General features: G+C 45.1%; 1 protein-coding gene across 1 annotated transcript in view; it reads right to left on the bottom strand.

Moving 5' to 3' along the window:
• Positions 1–2457: 2457 nt before the first annotated feature.
• Positions 2458–22367, bottom strand: part of MAP2K5 (mitogen-activated protein kinase kinase 5) — a 120167-nt gene continuing 100257 nt past the window's right edge. Inside the window, exons 20-22 of the mRNA XM_036389455.2 lie at positions 21544–21605; positions 18599–18644; positions 2458–2804 (exon numbers count right to left, since the gene is read on the bottom strand). Coding sequence (XP_036245348.1) covers positions 2703–2804; positions 18599–18644; positions 21544–21605 — 210 coding nt within the window. The 3' untranslated portion in view covers positions 2458–2702. The remainder of the gene's footprint in view (positions 2805–18598; positions 18645–21543; positions 21606–22367) is intronic.

Genomic DNA, 22367 nt, shown 5'->3' with positions numbered 1-22367 from the left:
TTCCGTCTTTCCCACATGCACACTCCCATGGGGATCATCATCACTGAGGTTATAGGAGGGGAGACAGAGGTGACACTGCTGTGGGGCTGCTGGGGCGAGGATTGGGATTGGGGTTCACTCTGCAGCTGTGGATCCTCTGCTGAATTCATTACACACCCCTGATGCCATCCTCTGAGCAGGACTCAGCTGTAGGGTGTGATATTGCTGCACTTCCTGCAACCTTTCCAGCCAAGAAATGCCACAATTCAGACCCCCCCTAAAAAAAAAAAATGCAGCAGGAAAGAGGAGAGAGGGAAAAAAACATCCCTGAGCAGCCCCAGGTTTGGGTCAGCTCCTGCCTGTGGGGAGAGCAGCACTGCTGAGCCCCTTCCCTGCACCCAGCACTTCCAGGAAAACCTCCCTGGAGCTTCATTCCCATCGCTGGACGTTTTGGGAACAGGGTGATGTTACACACAAGGCAGAGCCCGGGGCATGTTTGGTGTCATCTCTGAGTGTCCTGAGGCAGGATTTGCTCAGCCCCAAAGCAGCCCGGTGGTGCTGGGGGATCCCTTGGGGCAGGTTTGGGGTTCCTGCACTGCTGGGGTGCCCCAGGCCAGGCTCACCCGCATCCCACAGGGCACAGACACGGACTGGGATGTTCTTGGTGCAGGGAGGGGAGCCTGGGCCGGGTTCAGGACGCGGGTGAGCTCAGTCCTGGCCACATTTCCTGCATTCCCCCTCCCCCTGAGCTGTGCCCCTCGGTGCTGATGGGTGGTGCAGGAATTGGGGTCCACATGGGGACAAACCAGCCCAGAGCCCATATCCAGGCAGGAGGGGGGGCTTTGGGAAGGTCTCAGCTGGGAACGCCAGCAAGGCTGAGAGGAGCTGCTCAATCCCAAACTTCCCTCCTCTGCCCTCTCATCCAACCCCACTGCCCAGATTCTGCTGGGAAGAGGCAGATGAGCAGATCCCTGGCTGCACTGAATCCCAGGATTTGGGAGAGGGAAGGGATGGAGCCCCCAGTTCCCCTGGACTCATCCCCCCTGATGAACCACATGAAGGTTAATTCTGTCCCTGCTTTAACCAGGAGGTTTTTCCCAGCTCCATCCCACACGGATTTTCAGGGCGAGTCCTCCCCTCCCAAACTCCCTGGCAGGAAAAGCAGCAGGAAAAGCCCTGGGATTGCTGAGTTTTAAACCAAATCTGAGAGAGAGAGGGAGAGAGAGCCCTTTTATCCAGGGAAAGCTGCTGGAACTGTTAGGGATAAATAAATGGCAGCGCTGCCATGCCCTGCCTGGCTCACAGGGAGGGAATTTGTCTCACTTTAGCAAAAGGACCTGGAGGAACGGGGGCTGCTGCCTCATTCATTGCCTGTTATCTGCCAGCGAGGTTGTGACATCAGAGCAATTAAGACAAACTTTAGTCTGTAAGTTCATGCCTGCAACCTCTACACTTCAAAAGAAGACAAACGATCCCTCCAAGGAAGGAAAGCAAGTCTTTTCCAGGCTGCTTCCAGAATAACATTTAGGATTTGCAGTGGTTCGGGAGGAATAATTCACTGAATTGTGGGGGGGGGTTGAAGCTGCTGGTAGAAAATAAACCACCTGAGTCTTTTTTTATTTTTTAGCAAAAGTTTATTTCTAATGCAAAGACAAGCAAACAAACCCCAACCTCCTCCCACCCAACTCGCTCACCCCAAACCTGCCTCTCACATCCATGGTTTATTTATTTTTTTTCCTTTTAATAAGCATTTTTACACAAGGAATGACTCAACCTGTGTTGGTCTGTTGTGGAAACGTCCCCAGGAATTGCAGGACATTGCAGCCATTCCTTTTTCCTGGAACACCAAACCTGGAGCCTGTGCTTGGCCTGGCTGAACCCACAGCTGGTGCCAGGGCCTCCCCCCCTCCCAGGGAAGGATTATTCCCAATGTCCCATCCATCCCTGCCCTCTGGCACTGGGAGCCATTCCCTGTGTCCTGTCCCTCCATCCCTTGTCCCCAGCCCCTCTCCAGCTCTCCTGGAGCCCCTCAGGCCCTGCAAGGGCTCTGAGGGTTCCTGGATCCTTCCCTTCTCCAGGGAAACATTCCTAGCTCGGCTCCAGACCAGAGCCCTGTCCTCTTTCCCCTCCCCTTTTCCACCTCAGCAAACCCTCTCTGGTTCAGCCTGCAGAGCCTGGCCATGGGTGCTCCTCATGCCCCAGCAGCTGGCACTGGGAGCAGAGAGGGCATTCCCAGTCATTCACTGGTGTGATGCTGACCCTCCTGGCACCCCTCACCTCCTCACAGGGTGGGCAAGCCAAATATTTCTCTTTTTTTTGTCTGTTTGCTTTTGTTTTACACTTAAACCCAGTATTTAGTGGCTGCCTGCACTCAGAGACAGCCACCAACTCGTCAGGAAATCCTCTGGACACTTGGATAGGAGCAACAGTTAAAAAATACTCTGGAGTCAGGAAACAGAACATTCAGTAACCCAAAAATAGAGATATAAAATACTTGCTTTAAGGCTGTGTACAGTATAACTGAAGGTAAACCTGGAAATTGCTCAGCAACAAAAGAAACAATTAAGAAAATTCCTTAACGCGGCGGTGAGGGAAAGGCAGCCAACAAACACCCTGATTTTGTTGATGCTTCTAGGAAAGTGGAGTAAAACAGGATCTGGATAAGCTGGGAGTCCAAAGGTGGAGATCCTGGTGTGGGAAGAGCCCCTGGGGTGCTGCAGGGCTCACTGGGCTCCCTGGGCTCGCCGCTCCTCCAGCATCCTGCACACCCACATGGACACCACCTCAGCATTGCCGTCGTTGTACTGCACCACGAAGGGGTGGCCCTGCAAGGGGACAGCCAGGGTCAGCCAGGACAGACACACAGCCCTTCTGCAGCACAAAGCCCCTGCAGCATCCCACGCTTACAGCCACAGCAGGGCCATAAAGCACCGGCTCAGAGCAGTGGATTTCCCTGCAGATCCGTGGTACCCACACAGCCTGTTCTGAGCAGGGGGAGGCAGCCCAGACTCCTTGGAAATGCTCTTTTTGGTTTTGTTATTCCATTTGCTCGTTGTGTTTTGAGCCAGCCCCTTTCCAGGACAGCTGAGCAGTCGCTGAATGGTGTTTGGGTAAAATGATATCCCAAAAAACCCTGGTAATCTGCCCCTCTGCTTGTAAATGCATGTGATGTCCTAAAATTCACCTTTTTAACAACCAACAGTGCATCCTTCACATGCACTGACCTTCCAGAGCTTAAAGGGGATCCAGGAGAGCTGGAGAGGGACTGGACAAGGCAGGGAGTGACAGGATGAGGTGTTCTGCCCCAGCACTGGGGTGGTTTTGGGTAGAAAAGTGCAGGAATAAGATAAATGCTTTTATTTCCAACACAGCCTAGAAGCAGCTGTTTCACCTCTTCAGCAGAACAGCCAAGGACACCAGAGAGAAGCAGCAGAGAACACTCAGGAGGCACAGACAGGGCAAAGCAGATGCTCTGGGGCAGCCAAACCCAAATACTCCAGCCAGTCCCTTCCCCTTTAGGATGGAGAGACCCCGCAGCCAGAGCCCCCTCACCCCCAGGATTTCCCTCCATTTAGGCTGCTCCAAATGAAATATCAGCTCTGAAACCTCAGATCCCAGGTTTTTAAATATTCAGCCTTAGAAACACCTGGAACTCAGCACAGCCAGCAGGAGAGAGGTAGAAAATCCAGCAGCAAAGTGGTTTTTCTTACTGGCCTGGTACTGGTGTGCTGTGCCCTGGCTCAGTGGGATGCACTGGGAATCCTACAGGGAGTGGGAAGTGGCTGCTGCAGAGCCTGGAGCTGGAAAGATCAGGCAGGACAGGGCCAGGGCTGGCCCCCAGTGAGTGTCAGGCAGCCTAATTTTGTGTGTCAAGCCTGAAAATGAGATAAACAATGACAAACCAGGCTTTTTAAATGAACTTGTCTCTTCTGGTTCTCTTGATAAAGGGTACATTTCTCGAGGTGCAGTGTCCCACCAGACAGGTTTAACTCTTTCACAGGGCAGCTCCTGGCAGAGGGGGAGGTGAAGGATTTAAATACCTGACAGGAAATTAAAAGGGCAGTGCCCCCCTGAACACAGAGCCCTGGTAATTCCAACTCAGTGCTCACCAACCATCAATCATTTAGCCCAGTCAATTAAATCCCCATTATTCAAGGGTAAAAGTTCCATCATTTTATCTACCCCTAAAATTCAGCAATTTGCTTCCATGGCCTTCTCCTCTGGCCTATAAAAAAATCTTTGTTTCTGACAATAACCCACCCTGAGCTTATTGCCACAGAGCTTGCATGGCATCCTGGGCAGGGCTGCACGTGCATGGGCCTTTTCCAGCTCCAAGTGCCCACCTGGAGAGTGCAGCTCTGCTCCAGGTGGATGAAATTCCCTCTGGGACACAAAATAATCACCCACAGCTCCGAATCCCTTCAGCTCTTCAGTCTAAAGCACAGGGAACAGCTTCCACTGCCTCTCACACACAAATCCAGGGAAGAGCAGAGCTTCAGGAAAGCCTCTCCCACCAACAGGACCCTCTGGCCATAAAATGTTTGTGTTTGGAGAGCACCAGGGAGGCTCAGACCAATGCCAAAGGACAGGCAGACCATCAACAGTGCCCCTCATGCAATGCCTGGGATCCCAGGCACAAAAGGCGTCAGTGTTTATGTCAGACTGCTCTAAAGGTCCATGGAACAGGCAGCTACCAGCCTGGAATGGTGACAAAGGACACTTCCAGAGTGAAATGCCACTCAGCCACAGATTTCCTTGGAAACCCCCAAAAATGAGAGATTTTCCTCCCCAGGGTGGTGCTCCCTGGGGCCCAGAACATGGCAGGAGCCTGGATCCAAATGGTGGGAGAACATGAGATCTAACCCACTCCAGCACCTCCTTATATTTTTTTCCCCTGGCACAGTTAGAGGCTGACTGGGGAGGGCAGCAAATTAAAAATTATAATAAAATTCCTCATGCTTATGCAAGAAAGGTTGGGAAATGAGTGGCACTGCACTGGTTGCAGTGGTGCCACCCTTCTACCATTCCTTTTTCCAGGAACCCTCCCAGCCTGAACTCCATTTATCACCAAGCAGCACAGACAAACCATGCCTTCCATTTAAAAAAATTCTGAACTCAACGCCACAAAAAACCACAATAAAAAAGATCCCAACTGTTGCAGCCACAGCCTATGAAGACAATGGCCTTGCCCTCAGACAGCATTTCAAATACAGTTTATTAGTGTGTGATATGAAAAGGGTATTTTTATTGCATGATATAATGCAATGGGACCTTGGGCGCTCTGCAGAAGGACCTTGCACTCAGAAGTGTAATGAACCCATAGTCCAAAAAACATTATACTGTACATTAACCTATCATTAATGGCACATTAGGGCTGGGGGCACTGCACGCTCGCTGGGCAGGGCTCCATCAGGACAGTGTGCAGGAAACCACAGCCTTCCCAGGCTTAAAACAAATAGAGAAAATAAATATTACTGCTGGCTGCAGGCTGCTCTGAGGGAAGCTCACTCGCTGCTTAACTTGCAGCTTTTTAGAGGGGGGATCAGGAAGATGGAGCAGTTTATTGGGTGGTGTTGGCATGCCCTGAATGCATCAGATGCAGCTTTTCCTGCACAAAACACAGCAGCACCTGGGAAGAACAGAGTGTAAGCTGGAAGCCTGCTCCCCTTCCCTGCCATTCCCTAATTCCTCCCTGGCAGCAGGAGTTGGGAATGGGAAGAGCAGCCTCTGACCCAGCTCTCTGTTGGACACCTGGGATCTGTTTTTCCCCGTTTCACCTGAGCAGAATTCCAGCCCCTGAGCAGAATTCCAGCCCTGCCAGCACCAACTCCATGTGAAACATGAGTAAAACACCAAATCCCTGCTGCTCCCAGAGCAGGTGGGATGTTCCAGGCCTTCCCCCACTCCAGGTGCTCTGTTCAAATGTTAAATCAGGAAAGCCTGGCTGGCAGCTCATCCCTCCAACTCCAAAGAATTCCAACTTGGCTGTCTAGCAGCACATCCCAGTTGGTTCTCCCATTGCTCCTGAGGTGCCTGTGCTGTGCACAGCTCTTGTACGAACTCAGGGTATGGATTTGATGGGAAATCCTGCCCATCCTCATGTTTAACAGGGGACAAGTCCCACCTCCAACAGGACAAACACAAAGCTCAGCTCTAGAGCTGCACCAGCTTCCCAGAATTCCTGGAAACACAAAGTGCTGAGTGACCCAAAGAGCTTCCCAGAATTCCTGGAAACACAAAGTGCTGAGTAACCCAAACACCCCGAAGTGACCCCGGGTCCCCCTGCAGTGCCCTCAGCACGTGTCAGGATTTCATCACTCCAGCCCTGCCTCCAGTGTTGGAAGATTTTCCATCTCGAGCTGCTGCCTCCAAGGACAAGCCACACTAAAAGCTGCTCTAATTATCTGTGCCAGCTATCCACAGGATCCAACTGCGGCTCCCACAGCCAGGAATAGCAGCGAGGAATCCTCAGGCCAATTCTCTCACTGCAGACTCCCAAAACATGGCTAATTCACAGGCACAGAAGGTGGCAGGGCATCCTCAGGGGATGCTCCACGCAGCTTCTGAGGCCTGAGTGGGGTGAGAACTCTGAAGGCAGAGCACAGGTGAATGCACAGAGACACAGAACATTCCCATGGGTGAAAGGGCCCTGCAGGACACTATTCCAGTGTGATCCAGCTGCTCCATCTCTTGTTTTCCTTTTGTAATTTTGGGATTTTTTAAACCCTTTTAAGGGAAGTGTGAGCACCTGAAGTGCTTGGAACAGCAGGGACTGGGAGGCTCAGTCTGTGCGTCTGCCAAGAGTGTCCCCAGTGTCCCAAAGCTGCAGCAAGGTCAGCTGCAGCCTCCTTGTCTCTTCCAAACGGGATTGCAGATCACAGATTGAGCTTAACCCTAAAACTGCAGCTCCTCCTTGGGACTGTGCCTGATCTGGGAGCGAGGTTTGCTGGCCCAGTTCTCTCTCACTGTTCTGTCCTCAGACTATTGAGGGCAAGGACTGTGCTCACTGCACCAGAGAGGCTCCAGCACCCCAGAGCTGTGCTCAGCTGGGCGCTGGAGACAAAGCCCCAGAGCAGGGGGTGAAACCATGGCACCACAGAACCATGGCATCCCCCACTCATGGGCTGGAAGGACCTTAACACCCACCCATTCCTCCTCCTCCCACACCTGCCACCAGCCCAGGCTGCTCCCATCCAACCCTGAGCCCTCCCACCATGGACCAGTGGCGTTTTCTGGCTGGAGATGAGGCAGGAACAGGAACACATCCATAGGGAAAACCAAGTCTGGTTATTTTCCTGCAAGTTTCTGCTGCTTCCTCTCTCCTCAGCTGAGAGCAGAGCCCAGCCTGCTGAGCAGCTCCACTCGGGAAGTGGGGAGTTTTGTTTGTTGCACGGCCTCCCTAACATACACTGTAATTAAAATGTTGATTACTAAACAGTTTAAATATATGACAGACAATGCAGTTAAAGCCTACAGTTAGGTCAATATGTGATTTAGATTTGCCATTTAAAAACTCTCATTTAAATTTTGCATACATTAATCACTACCATACTTCAATGTTCTGATATCCACCTGACTACACTATTAAAATAAAACTTGCTGCCCCAGGGAAATCCTACTTATTCTTAATTGTTTCGAGGCTTTGATGGGCTTTTAATCTAAGATTAATTTATGCAATTTTAAATAACTCTTCTTATGATTAATAAGCTTGAAAATTAAAAGGAGTCTAAAGCAATTATAATGAGCATTTGGTCATAACCTCATTAGGAGAAGGAGTGAAGGATACAGCTCTGGAATTCTTACAAGACTACAATTTAAGGTTACTTTCAGAGGAGTCAAACATAGTACTTGCAATTGCAAAGGCAGATTAGCCTAGGTCAGCCTTAGAACTATGGCTACCTAGATTAGCACACTAATGATTTTATCCCTCTGATGATATGTGAGACAGTGAAAAGATGGTGCAAAACAAAGATAAATGGATAACACAACTAAGCACTGAAGCCCTGGGGTTATATTTCTTCCTTTTTTTTTTTTTTAAAGAAGTACTTTTTTCCCCTATTATTTGTTTGTAGATTGACTTTCACCAATGCATTTCTCCTTTTTATATGATAAAGTTAATTGCAAGCGATTTTCAGCTGGTTTAGTTTTGTTGAGGCACCAAAACTCTCCTGGAATTTACAGAATTTGTATTCAAATAACAACAGTCCCCAGGCTTGATGGATGGACCAAGAGGAAAAACACCTTAACTTTGACCTCAACACCTTAACCTGAACAGCAACTGTCTACACACCTCACCCGAATTACCATTTTTAAACAGCAACACAGATTCTTTATTATGATTAAAATATTATTTTCCCAGGCTTTGGACAGCTGGTGACCCCAAAACAGACCTCAGAGACCCCTCGTGCGCTTGACTGATGTGTCCAAGCTGGCAACTCATCAGCAGACAAAGGGTCAAGAGGGAATTTTTCAGGTGAGAACAGCAGGAATTGGAGCAGCTCCACTCCCCAGCTGGCCCTGGCTTCAAACCCCTCACCCCCTCCTCCTGCAGGACCCTGGGTCTGTATTTGCTCCCTTCCTGTGGCAAAGACTGGTCTGAAATTTACTACAGGGTTTAGGGTTTGGCTGTGGCACAGAGGAATCTATTTGCCCATCTGCAGACCATTCTTTCCACAGCAGCTTTGCTTTTGATATTTGTTGTTAAAGCAGAAACTGTCCTTGGCACTCCTCGCGCTGCTCGGCTAAAAACAAGCCAGCTCCCAGCAAAGGTATTTCACTTTTTGTGTTATGACTCTTAAAAACTCTTAAAACAAACTAAAGCAACTGAAATCTAATTGGAGTTTACTTCTGCAAGTGCTGCTGAGGTTAAGGAGAGCTGCAGAGGAGGAATGGGGAGAGTGGCCCAAGGCTGATGGAGTCTGTCAACATTAGCAAGCTGTCGACAACAGAAGCAGCTCTGCTGAGTGAAACGCTCGGTGCAACATTTTGGGGATGGAAGAGCTTTGACTTTTGCCCAGCTCTGGTCTGGTTTGTGGCCTCAGTGCCCATTAGTAGCTGGAGCTCATTAGGTGTGTGCCTGGAGCACATCTTCTGGTGGGGCTTCATTTGAAATCGAGGCAGTTCGTGAGCTTCAAGACCTGGCTGTGATGAGAACGAGGGAGTGGGGGCTCAGAAAGAGCAGAGATTCACACCAGAAAGGCACACCTGACCTCAGCTCTGGTGGAGCTGCACCTGCAGAAGTGTCCTCAGCTCCTGCACAGGAATGGTCTCAGTGACACCAAACAGAGCTCCTCAGGAATTCAAAGCTGACACAGAATTTCCCTCAAACAAGGACTAAGTGCTCCCCTAGACTCAGGGGGAAGGGTGAAGAAAACAACTGTTTTCCCCAAGTTTTTGTGCTGGGGAAAAAAAAAATTGCTAAGCAAATTACTAAGCTGAAGTAAACTGAAACAATCTCCTAAATGTTTTTTACCCAAACCTTGGAGAAGAAAATGCTGTGTGCACACACGCACAAATAACAACAATTAACAAAAGCAAAAAAAAACCCTGAAAATGATGTGGCTGGAAGCAAAAAGGGAGAATGGAACAGCTCGTACTTCGTTAGCATTTTTGTGATGAAGTTTCTGCAAATGAACAAGTTGTTTTTAGAAGTACCACTACGATCATCCTGCATTCCATGGCTGCACACTGCCTGCACGGAGTGCAAAATGACATCCCCGTGTTTGGCAGGCTCTGTGAAGGGACTCAGTAAAGTATTAAATGATGGAGGGGAAGGTGCTGCCAAATCCCCTTGTCTGAGGAGCAGAGAAAGCTCAGGTGTGAAACAATGCTGGAATAAACGCACAGGGCCCTGCTGAAAACACAGAGAGAGCAAAATACATCACTACTAGTTGGCTTGGGGAAAAAAAATAAATTCCTTTGAATCCCCCCCAAGGTCACTGAGCGAGGACCGAGGCCACCAGCACCATTTCCATGCTCAGAGCTGTGTTTTAATCCAGGGGAGCCTTTCCCTGGTGGAAACCTGGCTGTCCCCAGCCCAGCAGGCACAGGCTCAACCTGATTTACAGCAGCTGAGTGTTTCCCCAACCTCTCCCATCAAATCCAAGCAGGCAGATGCCCATTGATGGGACAATGAACTTTTCCAGGGTTATATTTTGGGGTTTCAGCCTCAATAAAGCCGCATGCTCCAAGCTCTGCCCCGGGTGGAAGCGCCAGCAGGCAGCTCCAGAGGGGAGGCTGCGGCTTAAAAAAAGGAAAATAAATAAAAAAGAAATCATGTTTAATTTAAAAATTAGAAACTGGAGCAGGCTGTGAGCACAGAGGTTGATTGAAACAAAATTTAAATTCCTGTCAAGCCCATTTAAACACAGGGGCCCTTCATAGGCAATTAGCTGCTCCCTGTGAAGGCTGAGCGAGGCCGGGCCTGGTCACTGTGAGGAGCCGAGAAAAATTAACTAAAATCAGGCGCTATGAAATATTTAGCCTCCCAGTTTATCACCGGGGTTTGGAAGTGTAAACAAGACAAAAATCGATTCCTCGGTGCCCTCCAATCAATCCCCCAAAATGGCGAGGGCATCTGTTTCTGCTCAATTTTGTTTACTCTGGCAGATTTGCCTTAATTGCGGTTGTTTATCTCCCGTTGTCCCCGGGGCCCTAATCTCCCGATTACTAATACTTAACACTCATTTCACATCTAAAGCTACTTCTAATCCTCAACAGGTTTCTGGAGCTCTTAAAATGATGGAGGCCAGGGAGATTTCTCTTTGTGAGAGGAGCATTTTGCGACCTGCAACCAGCTGGGCCCAATCGTCACCAGGGATGGCGGCAACAAAGGTGCTAAAAGGCTCTTTCACAAACTCTGCCTCTCCGCCGGGAATGCCACCGAGAAAAAAAGGCCTTTGATGGGGAAAAAAGGGAAAAAAACCACCCTGAACAAGGGGGCTCTAACAGTCCAGCCAAATAAAGTTACTGTCATAATCAAGCGCTGTCAATCACAATGAAAATCCAATTAAAAAATCTTTCAGCACGGCCCCTCTTCAGGAGAAAAATGTCCCCTATTTATATGCGGGTTTTTTTTTTCCTTTTTTTTTTTTGTCAACTGCACAAATTAGAAAGTCGTATTAATTGATTTTTTACTACTTTAGGCCCTGATCCTCCAGCAGAATTTCTGCGGATGGAAGAATCAAGCGGCACAAATCTGATTAAGGGATTTGAGGCATAATGCACACAGGTCACTAAGAAGCCATATCTCTATCTCCTGCTTTATACTCTGCTTATTCATAGGCAATTATTACTCTTATTTAATACTGCAGGAGTGTCCTGAGGTGCTAATTGGACTAGAGACCCACATGTAGCTGGTACTGCACAAGCACCAGCCATTTTAATCTATGCAGAGTGTCTGAATAGATTTAAAATGCCAGTTTCACTACACAAATAAAAATCGTATGTGGATTTCAACAGTTGCCTGTTAGAGCAAATTCATTGATGGATTTGGAATGAATAGAAAGGACAGTATTCTGGGATTTAAAGATAGGGGTCTTATTTTGGAACTGCTAGCATTTTTGTTTTCCTCAATTTTTCAAAATAAATACATAAGGAAGACAGCTGAAATCAAGTATCAACAAGGCAAATGCACAATTTCTCAATATCCAGTAATTGAAAGATTTGCAATTCTGCTACCAAAATGAGTGAGATGTAAATATTTGTCCCTGTGCCTGGAGAACTACTGAACAACCAGCAGTGCCAAATGAAACATTTGCTCAAATTAAACTGCAAAGCCCAGGAGACTCAAGTAACCAAAAAATATGAACTGTATCCCTCTAAGCTGTTGCCAATTCGTTTTTGTCCAATTTCCTTAGATTTTCAACACCTCTTTGAGCCTACTCGAGTTACTCCTTTTCACATTTCACAGGGAAGTGCTGCTGTTTTGTGCAGCTCTATGGCATGGTAGGAGGGGAATATTCCCATTTATTCCCAGATATTATTCCCAGATATTCCCATTTGCTGGGGGAACTGGGTGATCCCATGGCAATGGGTGCAGCAGGCAGGGAATGAAGGCACCACCCCATAACCTGTCACCATCCTGCTCTTGGGTGGTTGCTGGATTTAGTGACACTGATAGAATGGATGTCTCCATTTCAAGAGCTGATTTCTCAAGTGGCACAGATGAACTCACACCCCAAAGGACAGAGATGGCTTTCCCCCCGCTTTTTTTTTTTTGAAAGACAGAAGGGGAAATATCCCTGACCCACCTCTCCCAATTTCAGCTCAGTGAGCAATGCTGCCACCTGAAGAAACACAGATTTTTTTCCTCTTAAGCTACCTTGGGCAAGGAAGATACTGAGCACGCAGTGACAGGAGCATCCTGAGCTCTGCTGTGAAATCCTTGCCTCAATATAAATTCTGATTTGTCTTCAGTGTATCCAAGATTTGATCCAGAACTCTTCGTCCACTGCATGTCTGAACTGAGAGACTGAAGACCCAGTTCATTATTTACCACATATATTTCATGATTGAACTGGATGATCCTAAAAATCCTTTCCCAACCTACACAATTCTATGTTTACAATAGCTAAAATACCTGGCTCTGTATTTTTTTTTCCTTGAGAAACCAGGAGAGAGCCCTTTCCTTCACATCTGCTTGTGTTTGGTGTCTGTCAGAACTTCCCCTTGTCATGGAGTGAATAACTGGGATCGTTGTGACAGAGGAGAGGCTGCACATCTGCAAACAAAGCCATTCATCACAGCTCCAAGCACAGACAATTCTATCAGCCCTGATGGGAGATCCTGCACCAGCCCAGGATAAAACAAAGTAGCCAAAGAGGGAAAATTCTTGGCTCCCTGTGATTCAGCAAGGGTGCCCAAACATCTGGATAGGTGCACACAACAAGCATGGATCTCTGTGTCTGCGCACAGGGAAGTGCTGAGAGCCCTCTGGTCCATCCCAAAAACCATCACCATCCAAACCCCAGCCCTGGCTCCTCACTGATACCACTGGGGGAAAGCCCTTAATTGACAAACCTAAGCACCAGTGTTTTATTGGCTTTATTCTGGGGCTTTAGATGAAAATCCAGGCAGGATTATGCTGATCCTCCATTTGTTTGTTTAAACCATAAAAGTGCTTCCTGAGAGCTGAAAGCAGGGGTTTAACACAACTAACTGCAAATATGTTTAGCTACTGTGCAGACCCTCTGAAATAAAGCTACATAAAATATAGCTACTTAAAATCCAGCTACGTAAAACCTTACATTTTTAATTTCATCTTGTGGGAGATGTGGGAACAGGCAGCCAGAATGCATTTCTGAGTCTCTAATATCTTGACACGTCTTAAGATATTTAAATATACAAACTAACTGTTTGTCTGGGAAAAAATACCCATTACAGCCAATAAAATCAGGGTCCCTGATCCAGAGCCATTCCTGGAATGGGGAGGGGGATTGCTGGATGCATAGGAATGGGAAATTTCAAAATTGTATTAGGCATTGAAATAAATAAAATACCAAAGGAGAACAGGTTTTCCAGCATGTCAGTGGCTTTGACACAGATGATGTAGAATTTATCACACAATGTTTAAATTGATACAATTTAAATTGATAATATATTAACATAAGAAGCACCAGTAATTTAAATTTTAAGAAGGAGACAAGCTCCTGGTTGTGCTGACAACTTGAAGAAGAATCATTAGATCTGTGCAAAAGTAATGGAGTGCAGGAGGTGACTGCATCATCTCCCTGCCCAATTTTTCCTTGAGAAACCCTAAAGGCTGTGCTTTGATGCCTCCACAGGAGAGCACAACAGAATAACTGCTCCATTCCTGACTTTTGGTGCTTCAAATACCATTTTTTTACGTAAACACCTTTCGTTCCAATAACCATCACGGAGGAGTTCAGTGCTGCACTAACAACAAAAAACCCCTCACCAAGAGGCTCCAGCAATTCCAAAAAAAGCACCAACAATCTGCAGCAGCCGGGGCCGAGCTTGCAGCTAAAGAAGAGATTTTAAACAATTACCAAAGCAGGGCAGTGATATCATAAAGGCAATTTCTGCGCTAGCTTGTTTTCTGCAACTCTCCCTGCCTCTGAACAGCTAGAACAGATAATAACTATTAGTAAATCAAACTCCTGCAATATCCAGCTGTGCCTCCCCCATTTACATACAGATAGAATGGGTATATGTTTTTAATATGTATGCCAGGCGTAGTTTTACCACAGCTGAAGTGCACACTACAAAGGAGGAGGAGAATGGGAATGGAATCAGCATGAGATAATAAAGTGGCCTAGATAAAGTATTAGCCAGCGATTGATCTCAAACAGGGGATGCTGCTTCTCTCTGACCTGATTACTTACTATGCATAGATTCCATTAAATAGAGCTTAGGATGGAAAGCTTTGGGAAAATACCGTAAATACAGGCCCAGCCCCAGCCTGGCTGCTGCCCTGGACTCTGGGTTTAAACAGGAGTTAAACCTTCCCTGCCTTCAAACAGCAGTTAAACCTGTCCTGGGTTTAAACAGGAGTTAAACCTTCCCTGGCTTTAAACAGGAGTTAAACCTGTCCTGGCTTCAAACAGGACTTTAAACCATCCCTGGGTTTAAACAGGAGTTAAACCTTCCCTGGCTTTAAACAAGACTTTAAACCATCCCTGGGCTTAAACTGGAGTTAAACCTTCCCTGGCTTTAAACAAGACTTTAAACCTTCCCTGGGCTTAAACAGGAGTAAAAAATTTAAATTACTGATGTTTCTTACGTTGATACTTAATTTCATTTTTAAACAAATTTTAAATCGCTTAAAATAAATTTAGATTTTATTAATTTAAGTTATTAAAATTAAAAAAAATTAAATGTGTCAATTTAAACATTGTGTGATAAATTGTATATCATCTCTGTCAAAGCCACTGACATACTGGAAAACCTTTGGTTCTCCTTTGGTATTTTATTTATTTCAATGCCTAATGCAATTTTGAAATTTCCTACTCCTATGCATCCAGCAATCCCCCTCTCCATTCCAGCAGTGGCTCTGGACCAGGCACCCTGATTTTATTGGCTGTAATGGGTATTTTTTCCCAGACAAACAGTTAGTTTGTATATTTAAATATCTTAAGACACGTGTCAAGATGTTAAGAGACTCAGAAATGCATTCTGGCTGCCTGTTCCCACATCTCCCACAAGTACAACAAGGGAATTAAAAACAGGAACAGGAGTTTAAACCTTCCCTGGGTTTAAACAAGAATAGAAACCTTCCTGCAGCTGCCACAGCACAACTCCTGAATGAGCACTGCCCTGAGAGCCAGAAAAACTCTGTGTTTCTGGCAAAAAACGCAACAGCAAAGGGGGAAAATCTCTTTCTACAGAAGAATTGTTGAGATTTTCATGTTAGAAAGGGAGGGGAGAGACAGAGAGGAATGTGCTGTGCAGCCCTCCCTGTGATAATACAGGAATAGATTCAATTTAATTGGCTCTCTGCCTTTCTCTTAAGAGGGAACAAACTGGAGATAAAAGAGCAGCATTTTAGAGCAAGTTCAGGATGACCACTGGTAAATTCTGAGGTTGTTCCTTTCCCTGAATGGACAATCTTTCTCTCATTACTTGGTGAAGTTCCTTATTTCACTGCTGTGGAAGAAGTCAGTTGATTTGATTATGTACATCCAGAAAAACCAATGGGATATCTTATTTTGGGCATGGCTGCAGGGAAGAAAGGGCAGTGAGTAAATAAATAATGAAATAAATAAGTACAGGAGCCTGATCCACCTGAACATAGACATCTGTGGTAATGAAAAACCTGACTTCAAACAGGAATTTCACTCAGCCTCAGCTTTGGCCCTATTTCCTGACAAAATGAACATTTTGGGTTTTATAAAAAGGGGCTTTATGCATGACAGGCAGGGGAAATCCATCCCAGGACTCTGGTGGAGGTGCCAACCTGGCACTTCAGATATTGGCACTCAGCTCCTCAAATGCCCCTAAAATCCACTGATTTTCAGCCGAGGAGGGAAAGATTCATCTTCTGCTCCCTTCAACTTGCTTTCAGTACTTAGTTATCCTAAACTGGTCACAAACCAGTGACTCCCAGCACAGCTGTGTCTGCAGGTGAGGATGGGTGTGTGTGACACCTCCCATCACTGCTGGAACATTGCTTTTAATTAAAATAAACCAACCCCAACTGCAATAACAAGGTGAAACCCTGCTCTGGTTTAAATCAGTGAGAAGGTGACCTTGAAGATGCAGGGTTTCACTGCATCCCTCTGTGCATTCCTTCCATCCACCAGAGCCACGTGGCAATTTCAGCAAGATGGAATTAAAGGATGCAGTGGTGAGGAATTCCAGAATTCACAGGATTTTTGTGCCCAGGGAATGTGGCACTCAGTGCTCTGCTCAAGGTGAGGACTCCATGACCTTGGAGAGCTTCTCCAACCTCATTAATTCCACAATATTTAAAGTTTTGGTTTTTTTCCAGCCCCGTTTTCCAGAAACTATAAATTAATTTCTGCACACATATTTAGGCACAGATATGGTGTGTGCATATCTGTGTACACAGACACATAATGCTAATGTGTATATTCATATTGATTTCATAAATAAAGTGCTCCTTGAGAAGACTGAGGAAAAGCAAAAATACAAAGGGTTTGACTCTATAAATATATAATATATAAATAAAAAGAAACCTATAAACATATTATATAAATAATATCAATTATAAAACCATTAATTATTATTGATTATAATACAAGATAAAAGAAACCACCGTATATAATAATATAATGTTATAATTAATATAATTAATAATGAAGTATAATTAATAATTAATTATAATTATGTTTATATGTAATATTAAATAAAAATATAAATATATAATATATATAATATTACATATATCCTCTATAATCTAAAGGAGTGAGCAGCTCCTGTTTTACTACTCGTTGTTGCAAGCTCATTTCTAACTGACTAAAAAGGAGGTGGGAAAAAAAAAATGCATTAAATTGTTTAAAAAGTAGGAACGCTCCTTTTTTATTTATTTTTTTTTTCCCAGAGGCGCCGGAATTTCCAAATAATTTCACAAAACACCTCCTTTAAAGGGGCCCAGCACACTCCAGGGCATGTAGTTGGAAAGATAAATCTGTGCACTTCCCTGCTACTGCAGGCACTCACCCTTTGGCCTCATTTTTATGGCTCTACACCCTGGAGTGGTGTTATTGCTCACAACCATCCCCACGCACACTTCTGGGGGGCGCTGGGATCTGCAGATGTTTTATTTATAAGTGGCAGGCCTATTGCATCACCAAAATGTGCATTTGCAAGCAGAGAGAGGTTTTCTGAAAGCCCATTCCATTGTTTTAATAGCTGAGGCACCCAGCCATGGCAGAACAGAGCACGAGGTAAATGTGGCTGCAGCTCCAGAACCTGCTCCAAGTTTTCTCAGATGTGACTAACTGCAAGAATTCCCCAGCCATCAAAAGTTCATAAAAAAGACAAAAATTGGCCTTTGGTGGGAGAAAACCCAAAGTGGAGGGGCTCTGATAAACCTGAAGGTTTCATTTCAGTGAGATATTTAAGCAGGTGCCCAACTCCAAGTGCAGATTTGGTGGAGTCAATATCCCTAAAATGAGATTCACAGTTAAATACCTCCTAACCAGGAGAGAGACTGGTCTGGATTTGAGACACCTGCCCCTGGGCATCTTCACAGATTAGCCTTTAACTAGAGAACTGCTGCAGGAGAAAAACTTGTTTATTCTCACAGAAGCAATGAGAATATTCTCTTTCTTAGTAGCAAGAAATGAGAGGATGCACCAGTGTCCTGATCCTGTCCAAGTCCCTTACAATTATTCCAGTGTTCCAATTATCCCTGTATATTTCATGCACAGATGTATGTTCATTTCAAATAAATATGTATATTGAAATGTATATTTCATTTCAAATAAATCATGATGATTTTAGAGAGGCTTTTGAGTTACAGCGAGCGGAATATAAAGGGAAGTAAGGAAACATTTTAAAATTAAAGGTGTTTGACACGAGCCAGAGGGGATTGGGAGTCTACATAAATTGCTGTATTTAGCAATAATTAATAACTGAAAAATGACAATTGCACAAGAAGTGGGCTCTGAGCTCAGATTTCAAGCCCTTCCATGGACACACCTCACCAAATATTCTCATTCTTCTGCAGCCAATCTGGTTTCCTTTTATATGACCATCACTGAAAACAGTGGCTCTTGCATTTCATTAAAATACACATTTTAACCCCACTCTCTGTTTTCAATCCTCACTTTTGGGAAGGTTCAGGCTGGCAAATGCTGACAAGAAGTGACCTACATTAAGCTGTAATCCCTGGACATCCAAACTGCAAGAAAATGTGTATCAAGCACCAAAATGGTTTTGATTGAACCTCGATAATGGCTGTGAAAGTTCTGAATTAACTCCCCAAATCACAAATGAAGGCAACAGCAAAATACCCACCAACTTCAGAACCACAATTCCACCCTTGCTTTGGGTGCAAATATGGAATTGCTGCACAAGCAGAAGAGTTTAGAGAGAAATACACTGAGCACACTGAAAAATGCAGGAAAAAAGAGATAAATTTCTATGTAAATAGAAATATTCACTGACAAATCCAAACTGAGGTTTCACTCACCATTAAATCTTCAGGTGCTGGCCTTTCCTTTGGCTGCTTCTTCATGCTGTGTCATAAAACAAAATGTTTGTATCAAAACAACTGCTTGTTTTGAAATGTTGAAAGATTGAATTGTATTTTATCCCTTTTATCACAGAGTGAAGAGTTCCAGTGTATTTCTTAAATTTAGCAGGTGCTGATGGAAGACAGGGCTCCTAACAGTAACCAAAATATTAATTTTGGGTTTTTCCTCCCTCCCAGCCTTCCCTTAGGGGGTGTAGGGCTCCACACTGTTTGTAACCATGAAAACTGTGTAAATACAGAGATCCCCAAAAACCAGGAGGTACAGAGAGCTGATTCCCATTTTTCCAATTGTATTTTATCCCTTTTATCACAGAGTGAAGAATTTCAGTGTATGAGACACAGGGCTCCTAACAGTAACCAAAATATTAAGGGATTTTTTTGTCCCTCCCAGCCTTCCCTTATGGGATGTAGGGCTCCACACTGTTTGTAACTAAGAAAGGTGTGTAAATACAGAAACCCCTGAAAAACAGCAGGTACATGGATCTGATTCCCATTTTTTTCAATTGTACTTTATCCCTTTTATCACAGAGTGAAGAATTTCAGTGTATGAGACACAGGGCTCCTAACAGTAACCAAAATATTAATGGGATTTTCCTCCCTTCCAGCCTTCCCTTATGGGATGTAGGGCTCCACACCATGAAAGGTGGGGATTATGTATTTGTATATTTGATTTGTATTTGATTACGTATTTTTAAATCCACTTGTGTGGATTTCTGTATTTACACACCATTTTTTCTGGGGATTATGACACAGCTCAACACAAAGAATTATCCAAACAGGTGGGAAATCCAACTCCACCTCTGAACACGCAATACCCTGGGGTTCCTACCTTCACTTTCCCCCATTTATTTCCATTACCCTGCAGGGTGATAGTTCATTACACAGCATTAACCTGGTTATAGGATCATGTTTCTCATACAAACAGTCCTGCTTTTCCCTGCAACAGGTGCAATTAGCTCTGGAGGCCGTGCTTAGCTGCGTGAGGGAACACAATAACGTGGCACAGAGGTGACCACCAGGAGCTGCCTGTGGACTAACTGGACTCCATCCAAGCAGCCAGGCTTTATGGAGGGCCTGGCACAAAGTCTGGGATGCTGCTCACTTGACATCTCTCAGGGTTATTCCAAATTGATTGCTTAAATAAGATATAGTTGCTCCTTATTTGGTTTTTTTTGCTTGCTTTTCTTAAAGCAGTAATTCCCCCCACCGCAAAGCACAGCTAATAAAGCACTGGGTATAAAATACCAAATGAGCTGTGCTGTAAATTGGAGATATTAAGGACACAATTTACCTTCCCCTACAAATAACTCCAAGCCCCTCAGATATTCAAGTCCCACGAGCAGCGTGAGGCAGCAGCTCTAATCTGACAGCCCAAAGTAGCCCTGTCCCCAGGGAGAGGCAGCCTATTAGCCACCATCACTCCTGCTGCATGCTGACATCTGGGGGGTTTTAACACAGGTTGTCCCTCCCTCTGCCTCACCGTGGGTTTTTGAGAGCAGCCTGGCATCGCTGGTTTGGGGAGGAGGAAAGGAGCTGGAGCTCCACACCCCGGGTTGTGCTGCAGGATCCTCCAAATACCCTCGGTCTTTGTAAGCTGAAACCACTGAAAACCGAGGCCTCTGTTACACAAACTTTAATTATTTAGTTACTTTAATTAACTGCTCATCAGCCTGCTTTTTGTGGCTGTATTGGTTACAGGCCGCGGCAGGCCTCAGAGATACTTTGGGCTCTACGAGCTGCTCAAAATTCAGTTTTATGGGGTCACTTTTGCTGCAGCAGCCCTGGCATGTGGCAGGAAACCCCAAAATGCGCAAAACCCAACCTGTGAGGGGCTGGGGGCTTCGGGGAGGACAAGGACCCACCCCTGGAGCAGGACAAACCCCTGGGTAAAGACACAACCCTGGATTCCTGCTCCCACCCACACACAGCTCCCACCCTGGTGGCTCCCTCTGATCTCACCCAGCCCTGCAAGAGGGGATGTTTCTCCCTCAACACCTCCTATTTTTACAAAATTCAAGCTTATTTCTTCTGTTGTGCATAAATTTCTTCCCTTTTACAATTATTTTTGGATTTTGAGGGGTGTGGGGCAGTTAAAAAGAGATTTTTCCCTTCCCTTTGCTTCTTTAGGATCTCTTACCAGAGATCCTAAAGATCTGCCAGATTTGTATCCTCTACTTTCTCAAGAACCGTATTCTTTATTCTACAACCTCCTCTTCTCTCCAATTCTCCTTTAATTTAAAAGGTTTCCAATGAACTATTCCGTTTTAAGGACAGCAAATATACCCAGTGGTGTGTTTTAAACCACGGCTCTCAGTAAAAATTACTCACTGAGAAGCCAATGAATTCATCAAGGCCGCTTGCCTTCTAAACATCAAGGCAATTTTATATTAAATATTTTTTTAAAAACCCTAAATAATGATATTACATACATGAATTTTGCAGACGAATTACTTACTGTAAAGTACAAATGACTTGCTGAGAAGCCAATGAATTCATCAAGGCCGCTCGCCTTCCTAAACATCGAGGCAATTTTATACAAAATATTTAAAAAAAAATCCCTAAATAAGGATATTACACCCATGAATTTTGCTGATGAATTCTTAAGAGTCTCAGCAGCCACATTCAGGGCGAGGTTTATTAAAAAAGAGGTTAAAAAAAAAAACCAAAAAGGCCCAACCCTTGTAAGTACTTTTACGACCCTTTGTGTAAATAACGTTTACATAATTTAAACAGTTTGCTCAGCTTTGCTGCCCCATCTGCCCAAGGCCCCCGAGCCCCCGTGCTCCGGGAAGGGATGCAGAGCCAGAAGGTCTCGGGGAGCTGGGAGTTAATGGCACGGATCATTTCCATCCAGGGCATGGCAGTTTGCAGACCCAGCTCACCATTGAGTGATGAAGTGCACAAATGGCTCCGAGAACTCCCCGGCTGGAAGCACCGGCGATTCCTGGGATTGCAGCGAGACAAGGAGCAGTCAGGAGCAGGCAACAGCTTTTTTTTTTTTTTGCCTTTTTTTTTTTTTTAGGTGGAAAGCAAAATAACAGCAAAACAAAACACACATATGCTAAAAAAAAACCAACCCAAAATAAAACCCCCAGGAATAATAACCCCCAAAGCCTTCTTTTCACACGCAGGATTTGAGACAGAAAGGTACAAATTCTTTGGAGGATGTGTTATAAAACACTGAATTTCAACTAATGAGTATTACACAATGGGTAAAAACATGTGGAAAGACACTGAGGGGAGGTGAAAAAAGGACAATGATAGCCACAGGGTAAAAAGGAAGGTAGGGAAAGTGTAAATGAGAAATTAATGATTATTTAAGTAACACACAAATGGTCTTGTAATTAACAAAGAGCTGTGAAATTATTCTTGTGTTGACCTTTGTTTCTTTCACTGCATTCGCTATTTATTTACACTCATGTTTATTTACACTTATTCATTTTCCAGGCTGTCCTCATATGCTGCCTGTTCACGATTTAAAAGGCAAAAAGAATTTTTAAAAGCCAAAAAAAAAAAGGAGCAGGATTTACCAAGCTAGTGGTAGAAAACAACCAGCCAGTATTTATGGAAATAAAAAAAGGAAGAGAGCAGAAGGGGGAAAAAAAGAAAGATGAGGAACAGGGAACAAACAACATCACCATTTGCAAAGAAGGGCTTTACGAATTTCGGAGTTTTTCCAGGAATGACGGAGAGCTCCACTGTGTTT

This window comes from Molothrus ater, chromosome 13 (assembly GCF_012460135.2).
Source record: "Molothrus ater isolate BHLD 08-10-18 breed brown headed cowbird chromosome 13, BPBGC_Mater_1.1, whole genome shotgun sequence".
Classification (NCBI taxonomy): domain Eukaryota; kingdom Metazoa; phylum Chordata; class Aves; order Passeriformes; family Icteridae; genus Molothrus; species Molothrus ater.
Note: the sequence above shows the minus strand (reverse complement) of the source record. Positions and strands in the feature narration are given on the sequence as shown.